Here is a 21,916-nt window from a genome sequence, read left to right as displayed (position 1 = left end):
CCGGGGACACGCGGGTCCCCCGGGACCGGCCTGACACGGTCACGCAGGCTGAGGTCAGGGCTCGACCAGTAACGCCAACGGTGGACATCTGAGTACCCAAGAACCATATAATATAACCCAAATGAAACACATTTAATATTATTCACATTTGGACATTTGGACTTTCATTACAGCATCTCGGATTTAAATCATTGCGCAGACATCCAATCCAGTAGTTTATCTGCATGTCCATCGTCCTCCTCCGCAGGTCCCAGGTAGCGGGTCCCCCACATCGCGACCCCCCTCCTTCACCTCATCACTCACTTTCCTTCCCTCCAGCTTTCTCCCACACGCTTTTGTTCTTTTGTGCTGGTGCGACACATTCCGAAATAACAGAGACGTAAGAAGGAGAGAAAGAGAAATGCTGAAAGAAGGGGGAGATGGGGGGCAGGGGGTCGTTTTTTTTACCACGTTGTTCCTGGCTATTCAAAAAACTGGGGTGTATGATGCAAAATCAAAGCGAAGATATATTTTTAAAAATCACGTTCTACCCAGGAATGTGCCTGTGAAAATGCACTTTTCTGTCTTTCCACAATTTGCATGAATCTTGCAGATTTGTGTTTTTCTTGTGTTTTTATTTGAATGGACTCCACAAGTGTGTTCCAGGTCGCATTCATCCTTCAGCTGCCTGATTCATCTATAAATTCATTCTATTAAAACTTCCTGCTTGGTTTTGAAGAAGTGTCTCCACTGTCTTCGCTGTCCCTGAACCCGCCGATGGTAATGTACTCTGGTGCATGCTGTAAATGTCCCTGTGAAGTGCGGATTTGGCCGTTTTTATGGGAGTGTTAGCATCACACCGGCATTCCACAACCTGCATTAATTCCGCGTTTTTCATTTTATTGTGGCCATAAAATTAAAATGGTATTTTATTGTGGTGCGGACCCCTCCCCGCCCCATTCCTGAGAATCAAAGGCAAACAGAATGACAAAGATTGAGATTTGAGGGGGAGGGAAGTCGAGAAATGAAAGAAAAAGGTGAGCAAGTGGTAAAACGAGACCTTGAGCGCTCTTTCAACACGTACGCAAACATTACGCAAACGTTGCCAAGCGCATCAGGTCATTTCATCTCTCCCCCTCTCACTTTTGTCATTCCTTCCCCCGGGTTTGATGCCTTTAGTCTTCTCGTTTTTCCAGGTCCTTCCCTGACTTATCCTCTCTTTCTCTGCGTCTCAGTGCTGGATGGGCGTCTGTAAGCGATACGGCTCTCCGGGGACTCGCATAATCCCAAATATGCATGCCTCTGGTGCGTACGTATGCACACTCGGGCATTGTCACCGCCTTGGTGTGCTCGCACACCTAGAGACACGCTACACAAACCCTGCGTTGCCACCAGTACTCACTCACTACTAAGAGCACGTAAATGTCTTCCTTGTGCAAATAAAAAATTCACGCCCGCTTGTGCAGAGCCATCGCTGCTTTTGGTTTTGTTTGTGAGTTGGACATTTGTTCTTCTTTCTTATTTGTGTACAGTTTCAAAAATCTTTTAAATCTATATTCCTGCCTTCCGGCCTCTCCTCTCTCATTCAAATGATGTTGAAAACCATGAGCCGTAGCCAAAACACCACGTGCACTCTGATATGCCTGGTCCTTATCTCTTCCTTCTGCACTACGATTCAATTTTCCTCTTTTCTAATCAGTACAGCATCACATGACATCACATCTGCACACGGGCTGACACACAAAGTCATGCAAATGGAACTCCATTCTACACAAAAACACGCACACGCAGTAATAAAAGTAAGATGTGGATCAAAAAGCATGTGCTTCTCTTCCAGGGCCAGTGGTGGCCTAGCGGTTAAGGAAGCGGCCCCGTAACCAGAAGGTTGCCGGTTCGAATCCCGATCCACCAAGGTGCCACTGAGCAAAGCACCGTCCCCACACACTGCTCCCCGGGCGCCGGTCATGGCTGCCCACTGCTCACTCAGGGTGATGGGATAAATGCAGAGGACACTGTGTGCACCGTGTGCTGTGCTGCTGTGTATCACATGTGACAATCACTACACACTTACATTACCAGTCCAGCAAGATTTCTTCAGATGCACAAGTTGCCTATCATGGCACAAACCAGACCGTACAATGCTAACGGTGGCAAGTAGGGGTTTACCTTTCAAACGGGGGTCAGTGTTTTATTACTATTTTCTTGCATAGACCGCTGCTGCCTGTATATGCCAACCAATTGTTATCCTTTGCACATTTGATATCAGGTCCTATAAAGACCATATTTCATAATACAGGAGGTACAGAAAGTATTCAGACCCCCTTAAATCTTATGCTCTTTGTTATATTGCAGCCATTTGGTAAAATAATTTAAGTAAATGTTTTCTAATTTTTCCTCATTAATGTACACAAAGCACCCCATATTGACAGAAATATTTGCAAATTTATTAACAAAGGAAAACTGAAATATCGCATGCTCCTAAGTATTCAGACCCTTTGCTCAGTATTTAGTAGAAGCACCATTTTGATCTAATTGGGAAAGATTTTTGGATTTTCTGCCATTTCTCCTTGCACATCCTCTCCAGTTCTGGCTGGTCGGATGGTAAACGTTGATGAACAGCCATTTTTTGAGACACTCGATTGGATTTAAGTCAGGGTTCTGGCCGGGCCGTGCAAGAACAGTCACAGAGTTGTTGTGAAGCCGCTCCTTCGCTATTTTAGCTGTGTGCTTAGGGTCGTTTGTCTTGTTGGAAGGTAGACCTTCGGCCCAGTCTGAGGTCCTGTGCACTCTGGAGAAGATGTTCATCCAGGATATCCCTCCTTTACTTTGCTGCATTCATCTTTCCCTCGATTGCAACCAGTCGTCTTGTCCCTTCAGCTGCAAAACACCCCACAGCATGATGCTGCCACCACCACGCTGACCTGTTGGGACTGTATTGGAGAGGTCTGTTTTTTTCCACACGTACCGCTTAGAATCAAGGCCAAACGATCTATCTTGGTCTCATCTGACCGGAAAATCTTATTTCTTACCATCTCAGAGTCCTTCAGGTGTTTTTAGCACTTCATGCGGGCTTTTATGTGTGTTGCACTGAGGAGAGGCCTCTGGTGGAGGGCTGCAGTGCCGGTTGACTTTCTGCAACTTTCTCCAACATCCCAACTGCATCTCTGGAGCTCAGCCACAGTGATCTTTGGGTTCCTCTTGACCTCATGATTCTCATTGCTCTGACATTGTGAGCTGTAAGGTCTTCAATGGACAGATGCGTGACTTTCCTAATCACGTCCGACCAATCTAATCAAACACAACTGGACTCAAATGAAGGTATAGAACCATCTCAAGGATGATCAGAAGAAATGGACAGCCCCTGAGGGTCTGAAGACTTAGGACCATGTGATATTTCAGTTTCACTTTGTATTAAATCTGCAAAAAAACAATTCTGTCTTTTTTCTGTCAATATGGGGTGCTGTGGGTACATTAATGAGGAAAATTAACTTAAATGATTTTATTAGATGTGACAAAGAGTGAATAATTGAAGGGGGTCTGAATACTCTCTGTACCCACTGTATGTAGAGTGTAACTTGACTGCTGCAAAGTCTCTTCTCACCCTCATTAGTACAATGGCATGTGATAAAAAAGACATTTACTATTTGCACACACACACACACACACACACACACACACACTCACACACGTGTGATAATACAGAAGCCAGATGCAGCCCACCCCAACTAGCCTCCTTTTAACACCACCAGCTACAAAAACCAACAAACCCCAAAACAGTAGGCTCATTCCTAACAAGAGCCAAGCTAAACTTGACCCTGACCTACAGTCAGTGACCTTTGACACCATTTATTCTTCACCTATTCACCTTCCATGTCTAAGGGTCTTCTATAAAAGTTGGTCCCGCTGACACCTTTTTATGTTTTCTAACTTATCACTGCACCATCAGGACAAATAAACACCAAACAATAGATGGCACTATGCTATTGTGCAGCAGCAGATCCGTACATCTACACATGTCTGGTGTCTCCTTACATCCCCGTCTTTATCATTCTCAGGAATCTGGAAGGGAAAATCCTCCCGTCGAGTGCTGAACGCAGCCCAGAATCAAACAAAAGTAAACTCATTCACCCAGCGGAACACGGAACAAACAGCGCACTTATGCCCTGGCATCTCTACACTCCATGTGTGTCTGATTACTGCTGCGAATGGCAGCGTTTACCAGTGGGGGGGGATATGTCCTCTGCACACAATTTTATATGTCGTGGTTGGGGTTGTGGGGCTCTGTTTCGTATTGAATATTAATGTATAAAAAAAGCATGACAACATGACATTGCCCATCATTTTAGCCTTCAGTTAAATGTCTGACCCACTACGCTGGGGTGGCGGGTGGGGGCTTGTGACTTGGGGTGGAGTCACGTGGAGCTGCAACTGGATGAAGATGTGTGCTGCATGGAGTTTTTCGTTGCTCGCTCGCTGCCAGCAGCGTTTTGCAACCTTTCTAAAATGAAACGGTTTCTTGTTGATTTCCCCTCCGGGTAAAAATCTCATTTTACAGCAATAAGTCGTCTCGAAATATTCTGACCAAGTGACAAACAAAACTACCACCGGCCCAGCCACAGATGCCATCGGGGTCACAGCTGCACGCACGGGTCACACTGAAAAAAGTCCACTGTAGTTGTTGTTGGTTTAATGCGTTTTTTTCTCATTACGGTAGTTAAAAATTATCGTTTGCATGAAACTAAGCCATCTAATTTATGCTGGTGAGTAAATAGGTTTTTTTCCTTTATTGTATTGTTTATGCTAGAATATTAGATGTGCTTTAGCCAGTGATGAAGATGGGGAACAGCACAAACCACAGTGCTCTCTTGAATGCAGACCAGTTTGTACCCTTCAGCATCTGCCAGATCAGTAGTGCTTTAAACCTGAGACGTGGCCTAAAGGCTCTGTGACAATAGCACCATAAAAGCGCTCCTTACAAAAGACAAAAAGGGCATCTAGAGAGAAGGAACAAAGGAGTCCAATTAGATGAAAAAGATGACAAGAACGACCTGCATCTTGAATCAATATGGAAAATCAGTAGGAGGGAGAGGGACAGAAACCTAGATATGGAGAGAAAGGAGGGAATCGAAATTCCCAGGCTATCACCTTGGTTTATGTACATTTCTTTCTTTCTTTTTGCCAGAATAGTGCTAAATCTCTCCACCCCTTCATTGCATTTCACTCTTCACTCATTCTTTCCTTCTTCTTTTACCCCTTCCTCCCCCCTTGTGCTGAACAATTGTCGCTGGCTTTCCAAGTTGGACTCTCTGCAGGTTTTTATGTGCATGTTCATTCTGCTCCCATGTCATTTTTGGGGTCAATGACCTGTCACCCTCACCAAGCAATTTAACACGCCAGCATGCATGATGCATGATTTACATTTACATTTACATTTACAGCATTTATCAGACGCCCTTAACCAGAGCGACTTACTTTATTTATTTACAGGGACAGTCTCCCTGGAGCAATTTAGGGTTAAGTGTCTTGCTCAGAGACACGATGGTAGTATGGTAGTAAGTGGGATTTGAACCCGGGTCTTCTGGTTCACAGGCGGGTGTGTTACCCACTAGGCTACTACCACCCGCATGATAAAACCAGTGGTCATTTATTTGTCTGGTGAACGTCTGGAGGATTAACACTTATCACAATGACAATCACTTCACTTTATTTGAATGTTAACTGTGATCCTGTTAGATTACAGTGACACAGACAATGTGTGTGTATGTGTGTGTGTGTGTGTGTGTGTGTGTGTGCTTGAGAAGAAGAATCCATAACTCAAAGACATTCAAATCCACATAGTAAGACTATTCATTTTGAAAGATGGATTACTATTACACAGCAGTCCTTGACACAAAAAAACTCTGAAACTAAACCAACAGGCAACACCTTCACCTGGTGGTGAATGAAGAACATTGCAAGTAGCTCAGCGTCATTCACGGAAATGAACAAAATTGGCCATCAAATGTGGTTAATGAATTGTGTGTAAGTCCCTGAAATAGGAAGTCTAGAAACTGGACCAAGTGTTAACTGTCCGGCCCAAAACATCTGCATGGGGAAATCACTGATGCTGTTTCTAGACATTCGATTTTTACCCTGAACAACTGCGTTTTCTACCAAGAATTTGCCATTTATCTTGAGTCATCCCTTGAGCGAAAGACAAACCGCATTTGGCCTTATGTGTTTTGACCGCTACTCCTGGGAGGAACAAACAAAGGTGACTGAGCAAAAAATGTTTGACACTGTCCCTAAACCCTTTTAATGAATTTATTCCCACATCCTGAAAAAAAAAATCTTTTTCACTGACAGAGATGCCAATTCTTGCATTTATTTGTTAAAATGAATTGTGTTTAATACCCCTCTTACCCTTTGGAATATTTTTTGGACTTATACAACTGACCAGCCTGGATGTTAAAGAAGAAACCAATCTAAAGTGATCATCTTATTTCATCTAAATGTATAAGATGAAACCAGGTTGTGAGTGAATAATCTCAGACTGTTTTAATTGGGCACAGAAGGCCAGGAAGATTTATTACAACCTACGAAAGTTAATGAGGTCATGAACATGGTAAGAAACAAAAACTCTAAAATTGGTAAGGTGGTAAAGTAGTGTATTAACAGCATAAATTGAATCTAAGGCCAGAGAAGTGGTGATGAGTCTGTTTTAAGTAAATAGTATTATTAAAAACAAAATGGGAGAATAATTCATAGTTTAATAGGCACAATACTAGCAGAAAATATTAATCACATAATTAAGACATTAGTGGGACACTTTATTATAGCCAAAGACTAAGCCCAAACAGGGCCACAGGTACAGACCAATCACATCATGAATGCAGAATAGTTATTAATAATGCTATGAAAGAATTGAAGCTGGATGCTGTATGGAGAGAAATCAATCCACAAAATCCAGAATTGGCTTCTATGATGTTGTACAATTGGGATGTCAGATTGTGCGCCCTGTTATTCAATATATTTCTAGTACATTTCTCTGTATTACTGGAAAGAGCTGGACTGGAACATTCAAGAAGAATCACCCCTTTTAGAAGTATTTAAAGAGACATAACAGAATGACTGTCATAAGACCCATACCCTTCTTACATTGTGGAAACCCTGCCTACCAATTTTAATTCCATTTTGGTCTGGATTAATAGTTGGGGCAAAACTATTTGCACACATGTTAGCAGTTTACATAATTAAGAAATGTATGGGTCTTATGACAGTCATTCTGTTATGTCTCTTTAAATACCATGCTCAAGAACCTAAACACTGAGACCCAAAGGCCCCGCTACCTCTGCCTTTGAGCAAGGAGGAACAAGAGGAGCACTGCCAGAGCCCTGCAAAATGACCTCCAGCAGGCCACAAATGAAAGTGAAGTGATTGTCATTGTGATACACAGCACAGCACACGGTGATGCAAAAGAATGTGTCCTCTACTTTTAACCATCGCCCTTGGTGAGCAGTGGGCAGCCATGACAGCCACGCTTTGCTCAGTGGCACCACAGTGGCACCTTGGCGGATCGGGATTCGAACAGGCAACCTTCTGATTATGAGGCCACTTCCTTAACCGCTCGGCCACCGCTGCCCCAAATGTGCATGTGTCTGCTCAAACGGTCAGATACAGACTACATGAGCGTGGTAGGAGGGCCTGATGTCCAACACCATGCAGAGCGTTTGGCATTTGGCAGAAAACACCAAGATTGGCAAATTGGCCACTGTGCTCTTCACAGATGAAAGAGTCTGGAGACGGCGTGGAGAACATCCTCCAGCGTGGCCGGTTTGGCAGTGGGTCAGTAATGGTGTGTAGCACCTTGTTGGGGGGCCGCACAGATGAGATCGTCAGACCCCTTGTGAGACCATATTCTGGTGTGGTTGGCATCTGGTACGAGGTTGGTTCCTCGTAATGCAAGATAATGTGACAGCTGTCATTTCTCATTCTGTGCCTGTGCTATGTGGTACGAGTTTGTGCCGCTATGCTGCCATGGTTTTGTGACTGTCTTATTGGTGAAACATGTGAATTGTTGCTACATCTGAATGGTGAAACGGTGTCATGTGTTACAGCTACTGGCAGCATGTGGAATAAAGGGTTTAAAAAAGTAATGAGTTTAGTGTTTTCCAACGTAGTGGCGTAAGAGTAGAGTTTCTGATTCTCTAATGTACTCAAGTATGGCATTGTAAACCTACTCTTAGGAGCATTTTTTTTTTTTGCTCAAGCAAATATAAGAGAGTGAATGTAACTACTTACTGGTCACCTCTGTCCGTGACCCTGAGTAACAGGAGGTTATGGATGAGTGAGTGAGCGAGTGTTCCAGAAGTCCTGTCTGTTCTATAAATGCACGTATACTTTGTGTTAGTATTTTAGCATATACGGTATCTTACCAAATTATTTCCAAATGCCTGAAGAGACATGGCCAGTAGTGTTGGGGCGTAACATTGTAATTCGTTACAGTTACTGGAGGAAAATGACAGTTACTTGTTGATATATTCATGATTAATAACATTGTAAAGAACAGACATTATTAATAATACTGGTGTGGTGGGAATCATGCAAGTGAAATTTCTGTCACACAGAAGATAACTGAACTGCCTGTTCAGCAGATGTTGTTAGTTGAATGTGACGAGTCACCAGTATCCAGCCATCGAAAGCCATTAATAAAGAGTTAAAGGGTCATTATAAAGTAAAGGGACAGGTGACAGTAAGTCATAAAAAAGAAAATGAACACATTCCAGATATAATATAAAATTATTGGTATATAGATCTCCGCATTCCTCACATTATTCAATGCTGTTTAAATATTTTAAATATTTGATTTAGCAGTGGTTTATTACAGTAAACTGAGGCCTGACGTGTGATCTTGTGGTGGCTGTTATTATATTATCAGAATATCATAGTAAGGCACGGTTACAGCATTTCAAAATGGTTAAGGGGTTAAGAATTTAACAGTTGGATATAAAAGCACTACACACATTCAGGTAAACACCATCAGATTACAGCATTTTAAGATGGTTCTGCTTCTGCTCCCTGAAGGCCAATACAGAGAGGATGAGGAGGAGCTTCTTCCCGCAGGTTATACGAGCTCTCAACAACCACAACTACACTACACAGGACAGAACACTAATACACTCCTGCACCTTCAATCTACTTCCAGACTCTATCTCCCCAGTCATTACGTTACATATAAATCATTTAAAAATCATTTATTTGTAATACTTGTTCATATTTGCAATATTTGCATATTTGTAACACTTTGTAATATTTGTAATATTGAGGTCATTAGCAGTCGCACAAGCATTTCACTGCATATCATACCATGTATGACTGTGTATGTGACAAATAAAATTTTAAAATATTCATGCTTACATTATATTACATTCTTAAATGTAATATAATTTTTTTGTAATACTTAGGTATTTAGTATAGGTGCAAAATATATATATTCTGAATGCAAACAAACCTCTAAATTGATCATATGACATTAAATAAAGTCAAACACAACAAGGAGAGCAAAGTCCCAATTTCTACTGATGCTCTGGAGGCTCCGCCTCTTAGTTTTCCACAATCTGGCTGGTTGTTGTCCGGTTTAATGTTCTCGGGGTTCCCTTCAAAGTGGACTGGTTTGCAATGGTTTTCAATCTTCTCACAAGCTAGAATGAGGTGCTTGGTTTCTCTCACAACCTTCCTGATTCCACAGGTTCCTTGCTCAACTCGCACGGTGATGAAACTGAATGGCTCTTTGCTGATGCACAGGTTGCCTTTGTAAAGTTTTCCTCCAGAAGCGCAGACGGCGTTCACTCGCTCCCTCTCGCTGTCTGGGAGGAAGGACTGTGTAGGCCTGTGGCAGAACTTGCTCTTGCGCAGGAACGTCTCCCACCCATTCTGGTCATCTGTGCTTGGGGCTCCTTCAGCCACATGCCTCTTCAGGAAGGTGTTGTGGGCTTGGTTGTGTTTGGTGAGCATGCATGGTTCTGGGCTTCGAACGTCGGCTTCACTTGCCAGAGAAATGTGGGAGAGGAACGCCAGGAATAAAGCGGTCTTCATCTCATTTATTGCAGGACTTGAGACTCTTCTCCTATTGTTCTCTGAGCAGCAATACAATATTGTTGTATATCTGTAGACCTTTGCTTGTAGGAGATCAGTCCGACGCCCAGCTCTTGCAGTTCAGCTCTATAGATATAAAAATAAAATGATTCACATTTTAAGCTAATGTTCTTTTTATCCGTTGCTAAACAGTGAAACCGTTTCGTAGATTAGTCCCTTCCTGAGCGAATGTTGATTTTCTTTCTGACCAGGTCAGGCTTTCATGCTCCTTTCCTGTGTGCGTGTGTGCGTGTCACTTGTCACTACATTACACGCAGTAACTCAGTAGTACAGAAAGTAGGTCTATAATTCTCCTTTTTACCCAGAAGCTGGATCCTTTTACTGGAACAGAAGCCTGTTCCACCTTCTGTTCGCCACGCCACGTCCTCCGTGCAGAAACATCGCACGGTTCACAGCTGCGCAGCTGTTGCGCAGCCACAGTTACTTCCTGGCGGAACTTCTGCGCAGAAACGTACGCAAATGTGAAGGCGGCTGCGGAGTCGCGCATAAAACTGGCTTTAGTGCCGTATCCCCTCACCCATATAAATGACTTTATATTGTATAAAATACAATATAAAGTTGTATAATTGTAATATTGTATAAAATACAGTACAGGCCAAAAGTCTGGAGACACCTTCTCATTCAACGTGTTTTCTTTATTTTCATGACCATTTACGTTGGTAGATTCTCACTGAAGGCATCAGAACTATGAATGAACACATGTGGAGTTCTGTACTTAACAAAAAAAAGGTGAAATAAGTGAAAACATGTTTTATATTCTAGTTTCTTTGCTCTGGTTACTGCTTTGAACACTCTTGGCATTCTCTCGATGAGCTTCAAGAGGTCGTCACCTGAAATGCTTCTCCAACAGTCTTGAAGGAGTTCCCAGAGGTGTTTAGCACTTGTTGGTCCAGCTCACCCCAAACCATCTGGATTGGGTTCAGGTCCGGTGACTGTGGAGGTCAGGTCTCCACTTTTTGTTAAGTACAGAACTCCACATGTGTTCATTCATAGTTTTGGTGCCTTCAGTGAGAATCTACCAACGTAAATGGTCATGAAAATAAAGAAAACACCTTGAATGAGAAGGTGTCCAGACTTTTAACCTGTAAATTTAAATACATTTGACCTGGGGCCACATGGCAGCGTCAGACCTCCAAGATTGTGGGTTCGAATCCTGTCTCAGACCTTGTATGTTCAGAGTTTACAAGCTCTCTATGTGTTGGTGTGGGGTTTCTCTGGATTCACTTGGTTAATGGCAGACTGAATTCGAAAGTGAAAGTGAAAGTGACGGCATTGTCATTGTGAAGCTCAGCACACGGTGACACAACAAAATGTGTCCTCTGCATTTAACCATCACCCTTGTTGAGCTCTGGGCAGCCATGAAAGGCGCCGGGGAGCAGTGTGTGGGGATGGTGATTTGCCTGATAGAAGTGTCTGTTGGTGTGAGTATGTGAGTGAATTGTGTGTGCGTGTGTGTGTGTTCGCTATGGTGGGCTGGTGTCACAGAGTAATAGAAACTTCAAGAACAATGATGCATGAGTACAATAATGAATTTATGTATGGTTTTCTACAATTATTCATTTAGCCTACGCTGTGGTCTGTATGGATTTACAGACTGCGCTCAGACGAATGCAATAAATGCAGAAACAAATGTGACAAAAAAACAACAATTCTTTGTCCACTCCTGTACCTGTAAATGAATATCTGTCAGATGTACTGCTTCTGTGGCAGCTTTGTTCTTTAATGGACCTCACAGTGATGGTGTGCTACTGAGACTGCACCAGTTCTTCGTATGATTGAGGTGAACAGGTTTCTGGTGAAACGTTTCCCTGTATTCTCCCGGTGGCCAAAGAAAAAGTAAGAAAAGTATGGACAAAAGTACACAATGCACGTAGTTCATGTTAATCTACAGTTAAATCAGTAATGCAAATGAAATAAACAGGCATATCACAGATTCAGAAAGAAGGTCCAGGACAGGAAAAACAGCAAGGTCTTCCAGATGGAGCTTGTTGCAGCAGCTGCACTGACTTGAGGGAGATCTTCAGGGTCTTCACATGGATGATGACTGTGGTCTGGCTCAGTGTTGTCGGGGTTTCCCTGAAAGTGGACCGGTACACATCTGCCTTCGATCTTGTCACATGACAGAAGGAGGTGTTTGGTCTCCTTCTGAACAGTGAGGATTGAGCAGGTTGTTGTGTTGATGCGAGCTGTGATGAAGGAGAACGGTTTTTTGCTGATGCACATGTTGTCAGAGTGTATGAAACCACCGGATTCCGAACAAACGCTCTTCACCTGCTCTTCCTGGCTCTGAGGAAGGAACGACTGTGTGTGGCGCTGACAGAATCGCTGCTCCTTTATGAATATGTGCCAGTGCGTGTGGTTGAGGGAGGTGGGGGCATCTCTGTGCAGATGCCGCTTCAGGAAGGTGTCGTGTGCTCTGCTCCTGTTGGAAGGTTTGCATGGGTACATATTGTGCCTCACATTGGCCTTGGCTTCCATTAGCAGGAAAAGGCCAAAGATGAAATGAAGAGCAGTGAAAGTCATCATTCCAGAAACCTGAAGGTGCGGCAGAATTGACAAAAATGCTCTAAATACCGTTTGTTACGAAGAAAGTCCATAAAACCTGATTAATTAGAATTAGTTAAAATAGCAATGCCCCAAATTGTTTGCACAGCCCTGAAACAGATTTCACACCATGATATTCGTTGTTCATTTTGATTATAATCAAATTTTCAAAATCTAAATTTGATTATAATTCATTTTGCATACGTGGGTGACACCTTTACAGGAAAATAACAGAAATCCTGCATGATCTATGCATTCAGTAAAGTCAACATCACTGTACAGGCTTCAGTAAAGACGAGTAAACGTATAAATGAAATATACTGTTACCATGATGCTGTGTTGAGTCCTTCTCTGTTCGCGTCTCAATACATCTGGACCAAAATGGTGGGTTTCACCTTATTCCCACTTCTCTAATTTTATTTTCGTGCTTTCAGCAGAACTCATGGTGAACATTTCCTGTTTGTAAAATGTTTCATGAATGATTTATCTTGTCGTGGTTCTTTATGGACAAAGGCTGAATGGTATGAGGCAATATTTAGGCAAAAGTTTTTCTAGTCCCAGTTGTGTACTGTACACCAGTACAGTAGTGTCACCTTTTTACACGGTGTCATAATACCATATTGTACATTTACACCAGGTATTTGACTGTGTATGTATCTCTACCCCATGCAAGTCCACTGATGTGTCTCAAAATGTCCTCTCCTAATTTACAAGAGTGTGATGAGGACCATGAGGCATGGGGACCAAATGCGGAACCCAGTGATGGTCTGGAAAAGGATTGGCTTTATGCTTAATACCAATAAAGGCTCATTTAAAAGTAATGCCACCTTAAAGCTAAACCACAAGAGAAGAGTTTTTGTGAGCAATACGATTCTAGAGAATTCTGTGCATTGTGGAGAGAAACAGCATTCGCAATGATGTCTTGTAAATGCTTTACATCTTGCTTTCATATCACTTCTGGATTATATTATACATTTAGGAGAACTAAAAATATCTTACTTCTAATGATAATTAGGGTATTATTCATGTTACACAAATTATGGTTGCATTCATGAATTTATTAATATGCATAAATGCATTGTTTAAACAGAGCAAAAACTAAACTCACGTCAGACAACAGGAAAAACAGACATGCTTTTTTCTGGTGTGAAAAGGAGATGTAAACATAAAGGTAATACACCTTCACAGTAAAGAAAGAAAGAAGGATGCAGTGTCCGTCACTCGGACTCTAATTCATACAGAAATCTGAAATTCAGCATTAGAAAATCCCGGATCCTGGGGAGCAGGTTCGTTTCTGCCCGGTTCAGCAGTCATCTTAACATCCGTTTCAGGTTTTTGGGAGTTTTCCTTGTCAGTGGTTCTGAAAGTGAGTATAAAAAAAAAACAATATTAAAGTATTATATTGCACATGATGTCATTCACAGCATTTAGACGCCCTTATCCATGAACCATGATGATGTGTGCTATTACGGTCTATGACAATAAGACTGGTTGCTGGCTGCTTTAATCAGTAAAGCTGCAATGACACAGTGTGAACGTTAGAGGGCGCTACGACCTTCTGATTACGGGTCCACTTCCTTACCTGCTGGGCCACCACTGCCCCAAAACATGAACACTTCTTTACATACTGGTTAGTTATCTCATTATTAATAATTGCAGGGCATTTGGCATTTCTTTGCCAATTGAAGGATTTCATTCTGAATCCTCATGAGAACGAAAGTTCTAAAACCTCTTGAATATTTATATGAATTGTTGTACAAAAATATGTATTAGTAAAGAACAGTAGCTGTTAGCCATGTTGTTGACAACTATTTTGACTTGACTTGCTAATGAGAGTTTTTCACATATTGCTGTATGATAATATTCGTAAAGCACACGTCATGCTTAGGAGGAACTACCGACATCAACATTCCCAGACCTGATGGATGGTGGATGTTCTATGTGCAGAGAGAGGGCAGGAAAGATTACAGCTGCTGGGATCAAGATCTGATTGTAGAACATGTGACGCTGGAATGTCTAATTTAAAGTGTTTGCAGGGAGGGAAGTTAGAGTGAAGGGACAAGCGGTTAGAGGACAGAAAAACTGAAGATCGACCTGGGCTGAGGAGCCGGTCTGACACTGGGGAGGACGTCCCAGCTCGATGTCGAGCTGTCATATCCAGGAGACAAAAAATCATGTGACCAGGAACATGATCAACATAAAATCAGAATATTCTATGTTATAACCATCATCTATTACATCTGTAGCTGATAACAACTCTATTAGACATGATTCTGAAATGATTATTACAATTATTGCGGGAAAATGCTTTGGTAATAGCACTGTGGCGAGAAGAAATGTAATCTTCAGATTATATCTGAGCGGAGAGGTGAAAATAACCCACCGAATGGTCTTCACTATGAATCGAATGATGAGTGCCAGGCCCACACAACCACACAGACTGCCGACCACGATGGCAGATATCTCACCTGAAACAGACGAATTATTTACGACTGGTCACACGCATATCATCAGGCAGCAGGAATGGAGGCTTTGAATGAAAGATGGTGTTGGAGAAAGGCAGGCCTTACCCGCGGAGAAAACTTTGCTGTCTGGTAAAGAAGAAACAGGTAAAGTTAGACATGCATCTGCCACTCAAATAAAAATGCAATCTTCAAATTGTTCAGTCTTACTAACTCAACTGACTAAAGTTGCTGGTGTTTGCGCAGTTTAATCCTCACAAAGTTGATCAGTGGGAAAAAATGTTAATTGAACATATTTGGAACCTAAAAGATTAGTTTTTGGTCATTAAGCGGTGAGATTAGTGTTAGATTTAGAGAAGCTTTTATTACATAGAGGAGGTTAAACATTTATATTCCATGAAACAGTCTACTTTAGGTCCTCAAAAACATATGAAAGGCATGTGAGAAGAAGTGGAAGAAATAGAGAGTGCATAATGGAAGTTGGTTGCCAACATTTATTTTTCCAATTTGGTATAGTCTCATTATCCCGGCTGCATTCACTGCTAATTCTTTCGTTCTGTTTCTCTTTTTCCCACCCCGCCTCTTTCCCTGTCTCTCTCACACACACACACACACACACACACACACACACACACACTTTTGTTCTCTTTCGCTCCCTCTGTTCTCTCAGCCTCCTTTCCCACTGAGTCACGTGATAACAAAAGTTGCTGTGTTCAGGACAAGGAGGATTTTGGGGAATTAATCATCCAACACAAACAGCGCAGAAAACTAAACTGAAGCCATCGCGTCATTTTCCCACTCGCGCTTTGTGCGATGAATGTGTGCATGTGTGTTCTTGTTTTATAATAGGAATTTTACTACTGATCACAGCACGTTTAGTCATTTGATCGAAGAAAAGTGTGAGTATTATGTTGATGTTAGTGATTCCCAATCCTCTCAGTGCTCCGTATGAATATATATGGTTGTGCAGTAACATCCAGAAGGACGGTGGTCCAGTGGTGACCTTTTCTAAAGGATGCAAGGACAGTCCGCTGGTTGAGTGGCTGGGTGGTGCGGTAGTTGTCCTGGAGTGCAGTCCTCTCGCTTTCTTCTGTCGTGCTGGAATACAGCACAGTCTCCAGCTTCATTAGCTGAGAGAAGACGAGAGACACAAGCCAACTGAAGTAAGACCTGCAGATGTACTGCCATGCCTTTCACCCCACCAAACATTGTCCTAATGTATACCTGTGTTTCAGAGATCATCACTGTCTCCTGAAAGACGGTCCACAGGACACTCTGGTAGCAGGGTGGGGTGGTCAGGGACCCGTTGTACCGGAAGTACCGTCCCAGGTCTTTTGGTAACAGAGCCCGGATATCGAAAGCAGGGATGGCCACTTTCTGCCCTACCAGAGAGTGAGAGATCATGTTTACACCTGTTAACTTTATCCCGGCATGCTATGTGTTTAATGCATTAATGCAAGATGTCCAACAAATAAATCAAATATGACAAGTAGAAGCCTCACACCTGCATGTTTTATTCTTCCCAAGTAGTTGATGATATTAGCATAGCCCTGGTTGGTTTCTTCGCCTGACTGGGAGAAAACAGAGAGGTGATAAATGAACGTGACCTTTTAACGTGTGCACTTCACTCTCGAGGATGAGCCTGTAAAAGTTTCATTCACATTCATTGTTTCCTTTGCACATCTACTGGATAAATGAAGGTGGACTATTTCTAAAATTAAATTGACCTCATTGACAAGACCATGGTTGATGGTTAGCACCTTTTGTCTTTTGTAGAGGTCATCAATTGAAAAAATGTAACTTTTAAGTGACTATCCTGAATACCACAAAAGTACAATTTCCAAAGTGGAAAGAAGGTTCTCAAGACAAACGCTTAAAGAAACTGTGTATTATTGATTCAGATTAGAGCTAGCCTTTAAAGCTGGTCTCTGTCATGTGTGTCTGATGAGCTACTCTTTAAGGAAAACTTTGTTTACTATGAGAATATGACCATGAGCTGGAAAGAACACATGTTTAGAATAAAATGTACATTTCTGCACAAATTCCAACAATTCCCCATTTCAAAGACTTACTTTGCTCTGTACATATTGTTGTTCTGTGTGTGGCATTTTATGAACTCATTTGTATATATGTACAAAACAGGGTTTTTTTTGTTTTCAGGAGCAGCTATTGCAGCTATTGCAATAATTCATTCCATACTATAGTATTGACAGCAGGACACTACCTCTATTAGGACTCCCAGCACTGCTAGGCCATCTCGTTGCATCTTGGCCATTGACATGTTGACATACAACTCTGAATTATAATGAACAATGTGAAGCTGAGGGGTCAGAAGGTAAAAAAAAAGATATTAGCATGTCTTCTTGCTTGAACAGCTGCATGCATGTGGAACAACACATGACATTATAAATGAGAAAGAGACTGTGTCGGGGGACTCATACTCCCACTTAATCTTCCACAAATCCCCTTATTGTGACTAAGCAAACTGTGGCTTTTTGCAAAGTTTTCACTAGATAGGGGGACTGGGAAAGAGAGGGAGCGAGGCCAGCAGATAGTGTGAAATGAGATTGAGGTTAAATCAGAATTAGTGCATTCAGCATGTTCAGACTGAAAGTGAATATTTGTCTGTTTCCCTACATTTCCCCTGCCGCAGTAATAATCTCATCATGTGTTCACTCATACCTTTGCCACCTTCTACTACCTTCTATCACCTTCTCAGCCACTCCGTTGGCATCCATATACAAGAGGAGATGTACAGGATCATTGAAGTGTTTTATCTGTGAAACCCAGCTATCAATTAAAATTAACTAGTTCTTTCAACGACCAACATTTTAACCAATTAATGGTTTATAATAACTCAGCCTGATACATTTTAACCTGTTATATTTAAATGAAGCCGTGATTTTACAAACGTTTTATCATTTTCACAAATCAAAGTAAGTAGACAGATCAAACTTGTCCCTGTTGTCCCCGTGTGTGGGTGTGTGTGTGTGTGTGTGTGTGTGTGAGACAGCGAAGGGAAGAGAGCGCTTTATGTTTGTATTGTATGAAAAAGCATAGACATGCCTGAACCCACAATGAAAACCCACACTCGCACCCACCTCAGCTGCAGCACTGCGCCCATTGATGGTGTGTTCACTCCCTGTGGCAACACCCATTGGATTACCCCAGTGAAGGTGCAGCTGAACAGCACTACACTGCCATGGTAAACCAGCAACACCCATCCAGGAAGGCAAGGGAATTTCCACTGGTGGACAAAATCATTTAAACTAAATTAATAAAACAGAAGTAAGTAAAAGGTATATATATATTTTATTTTTCATATTAAAAACCAGGAAGTAAGGCATATATGATCATATATGATCATCGCCACATACCTGTATGGCCATTGTTAAAGAGAGTAAATGGCTCATGTCCGTGTTGGTTGTACCCCAGTGGTCTCACTGGCGGCAGCTTAGGCTCATACTTGGTTTGTGTGCTGTCTATGTCGATGGGTGACTGGTCAGAACCCCCACAATCTGGAAATAACTCTAACCATTCAGACTGACCCACGTGCCCTGAGAGAGAAGAGTACAAGATTAGTGTGACACACAGAAGCCTATGCTTTGTAGAGTGTGTGTTTTTGATTGGTAGTACACTGCGCTTGAGAAGTATTCGAGGTGCGTATGGATGTTGTGAAGAAGTACTGTGGAGTTCAGTCCTTCAGCCTGATTAAGCATTATCGCATCCATGAGCGTGAATAAAACTGTTGTGAGCAGCATGAGTGAGCCTGAAGACTAGTGTACAGTATGGTGTTCAGAGCCTAGTCATGCATGTTGGATGGGGCACCACGTTATTGAAGCTGAGAAGATCACAGGGCAGAGTACATACACACGCCCCCAGAGCGACAACAGAGGGGTCTTACAGAGGATTTGCTACTGCAGAGGTCAGAAGGAGACGGTGGCGAGAACCAGCATCAATAGAACAATGTAAAGAAATCACAGATTTTTGCCTGGAAGATTTTTTACCCATTATAGGAACGAAATGTTGCATTTGGACAATGTGTATATTGCAGTTATGTCCAGATGTAATTACTTTACCGTATGCGTAGGTGTGAGTGTTGTGACAGAGAGACACAGAGAGGACAACGGACCCAGACAAGCATTGCTTTGCATACTTAGGGCTCAGCAGCGGTGTCCTAACCCTCATCAGGACAGGCACTCATACGCCTTACTGACAACCCCCCCACCCCAAAAAAGGAGAAAACTTTGTCCTAGAGCTCTGCTGTTGCCAAGGCAATCACCATGACAACGGTGAGAAACGTATTCCGGTGTCTGCCATTCTGCCGCTCACGTGTTGCGCCGAATACGAAACAAAAACAAAACTACACGAAAATCCGGCGTGATGCCGATCAGTAACCATCTTTACTAGAGCACATGAGCACCGTATCTGTTTAAAAAGCAAAGATTTCAAGAGGTGAACCAGTTACTACGGATGCCAGGCATCCACCTATCTATCCATCTGGGCAAAGTTATTCTTTTCAACAGAATAGAACGCTGGTTAGATGGTAAACGGAGAGAATGTGACATAAACTCTATACGTACTCTATAGTATGAACGTACAATCGGATCAGAGTGCATGTTTGCCACAACATAGATCTCCTTCGGTGTTTTTACGCAGTTCCAATGCTTAAAAAGTTCATCATATTGAGATTGCAGCAATGCATGGCACTTCATAAATCGATACCAAGAAAAGATATAAAAATCTAACAGGCATGATAGTGTGTTAATTACAAAAACTGGATTTTACCTGAGTATGTCCAGGGTTTTTCTGAAACCAGAAAACAACAATACACTTCAATGTGAAATTATAGTTTGATATGATTAATGCACGACAGAACTACAATTCTTTCACTGTGTTTGATTATTATTGCACTCTTTTACATTTTGACTGTAGTATTGGAAAGGTTCATCATACTCTTACCAGCCACCTTGCAGCTTGCACATTGCCATAGCAGGAGCAACAAAAAGACTGACATCAAAAAATAGTCCATACTCACTGTCCCATATGAGTAATGAGAGGAGGAGAAGAGAAGCTGCGGAAACTGCTAGAAAGGAGCTCGGGTCCAAGCTAAACCATGCAGCAGTACAGCACCGCAAGCTCACGCTGCTCTTCAAAGAGAACTTAAAGCCCTATGAACGCAAGAGCCACTCAGGTCCAGCGTGAAGGATGCTCAGATATGGCACGGCCAGGAAAAAACACACAAGTTGCACAAGTTCTTACTCCGAAACATAAAAAAGACAGAAAGAGGGGGGAATATGCGGGTGACAGCGGACCTCAGTTTTCATCGCTGGGCAAATCGAGAGTGAGTTGGAGAGAAAGAGAGAGTGGGGGCAGGTGGGTGGAATGAAGAGAGGGTGGCAAAAGCGGAGAATAATAGAATGGGAAAAGGGGGGGTGACAGAATATGTGAAGCCATTACAATGGATGTAACTGACCGATTCAGTCTGGACCACAGGCATTTTCAACTAAAACTTGGCTTGCGTGGATTTACCCGCAGATTGGTGTTTGTAGGTAAAACGTAAAGAGGAACTGTAATAGAGCACCCATGTGCTTTTGTATTATTTGGACCAAGTTGGTAGAATGGCAGGGTGAGCGGGACAGTGAGAGCAAGAGAATGAGAGCAAGTTAGAAAGCAACCAAAAATAAAAAATTCAACCAAAATAATTTCTGTTTCATTCATTCTGGGTTAAAGTGAATGAAAAACCAAGGAATATAAAGATGTAAAGCACCAGCAATCAATTACATAATAGAGGCCAAGGACGGTGTTGGGCACAAGGTGTAAACGCAGCGCCCTCTAGTGACAGTAAGCATTTACAAAAGCTGCTCAGGTGCAGGCCTACAACCAGAGACCTTTCTAGAAGATAAGATAAGATAAGATAAGATAAGATAAGATAAGATAAGATAAGATAAGATAAGATTATCCTTTATTAGTCCCACAAGTGGGAAATGTACTAAAACACAGGAGAAACACTCACCATGTGTGTGAGTTACAGCAGGTGGACTAAAATGTGGAAAATATTCTTAATATGTTTCATGCTATGTGACACTTTTTATTAGGCACGTTGTGCTTAAATCAGAAAAAGTATGAACTGAACAGAAAGGCCGTGGAAGTTTCCAACTGCTGACCCAACTACCATCGCAGGGTGGCGCCTGCAGTCAATGTAACAGAGAAAAATATATGTATTTAAAAGATATATGACAGACATTTACAGATGTTACATATTCTAGGGACAAGACTTTGACTTAATTTAAACCTAGTTACATGTAAGTTATAAGCTTGCTATGATTCCGTAACAAAGCACGTTTTTACATACACGGTCTCAGTAAATACTACGTGTATATCCTGCACGTTATCTCCAGTCATCGCGGTATTAAAAGGTCACGTCTGTGCTTTATGCCGAGACAATGTGCTCCTAATTACACAATATATCTTTTAACCATTTCCCCGCCCCGCCGTCTGCACGGTGTGACTGTCCGTTCAAACGTGCGGCCGCTCGCTCACGCTTACGCAACACGCCTCTTACGTGGCGCCTTTTCATTGGACGCCGCGTCGGCCAGGGGGTGTGGCCAGTCGCCCCTTCGGCAACATGCACTGGCGCGGGTGAGGAACGGGGCGTGGCCCCGACAATTCATTCACAAACCGTCGGGGCGCGGCGCTGGTCCATGTGCGTGCGGCTTTAAAGACCAAGCCGCGAGTTTTACTCGCCGAATGTCGGCAGATTCGTGCTGCATAAGAGCGTTCATTTAAACAGATAT

General features: G+C 42.4%; 2 protein-coding genes across 5 annotated transcripts; both read right to left on the bottom strand.

Annotated features, from left to right (window-relative positions):
- Positions 1-11,745: 11,745 nt before the first annotated feature.
- On the bottom strand, positions 11,746-13,022 carry LOC114791167 (uncharacterized). Its single transcript, XM_028981775.1, has 2 exons — positions 12,985-13,022; positions 11,746-12,648 (listed from the first exon to the last, which is right to left on the bottom strand). The coding sequence occupies exons 1-2, from the start codon at positions 12,985-12,987 to the stop codon at positions 12,040-12,042; spliced, it is 612 nt and encodes a 203-aa protein (XP_028837608.1). The 5' UTR covers positions 12,988-13,022; the 3' UTR covers positions 11,746-12,039.
- Positions 13,023-13,694: 672 nt separating this feature from the next.
- On the bottom strand, positions 13,695-20,456 carry LOC114790484 (carbonic anhydrase XIV). Of its 4 annotated transcripts, XM_028980583.1 has the most exons (12): positions 20,082-20,456; positions 19,908-19,928; positions 18,497-18,676; positions 18,221-18,366; positions 17,344-17,439; positions 16,624-16,690; positions 16,344-16,501; positions 16,123-16,249; positions 15,228-15,248; positions 15,041-15,125; positions 14,752-14,805; positions 13,695-14,017 (listed from the first exon to the last, which is right to left on the bottom strand). In XM_028980583.1, exons 1-12 carry the CDS (start codon positions 20,149-20,151, stop codon positions 13,891-13,893), a joined length of 1,152 nt encoding a protein of 383 aa, XP_028836416.1. In that variant the 5' UTR covers positions 20,152-20,456; the 3' UTR covers positions 13,695-13,890. The 4 variants fall into 4 exon arrangements, with proteins under 4 accessions (XP_028836416.1, XP_028836418.1, XP_028836417.1 ...); XM_028980585.1 differs by lacking the exons at positions 14,752-14,805; positions 15,041-15,125 and having other exon boundaries at positions 13,996-14,017; positions 15,126-15,248; XM_028980582.1 differs by lacking the exon at positions 13,695-14,017 and having other exon boundaries at positions 14,068-15,125.
- Positions 20,457-21,916: the final 1,460 nt, after the last annotated feature.

Source organism: Denticeps clupeoides, chromosome 5 (genome assembly GCF_900700375.1).
Source record: "Denticeps clupeoides chromosome 5, fDenClu1.1, whole genome shotgun sequence".
Classification (NCBI taxonomy): domain Eukaryota; kingdom Metazoa; phylum Chordata; class Actinopteri; order Clupeiformes; family Denticipitidae; genus Denticeps; species Denticeps clupeoides.
The sequence above is the reverse complement of the archived record's forward strand: the minus strand, read 5'-3'. Positions and strand labels throughout refer to the sequence as shown.

Excerpts from the sequence above, each read along its gene's own strand:
- LOC114790484 (XM_028980582.1), bottom strand. The coding sequence starts at position 20,151 with ATGGACTATTTTTTGATGTCAGTCTTTTTGTTGCTCCTGCTATGGCAA. Across the intron at positions 19,929-20,081 it reads TGCAAGCTGCAAGGTGGCTG|AAAAACCCTGGACATACTCA; the intron begins GTAAGAGTATGA and ends TTCTGGTTTCAG. Across the intron at positions 16,502-16,623 it reads GGGAAGAATAAAACATGCAG|GGCAGAAAGTGGCCATCCCT; the intron begins GTGTGAGGCTTC and ends ACTCTCTGGTAG.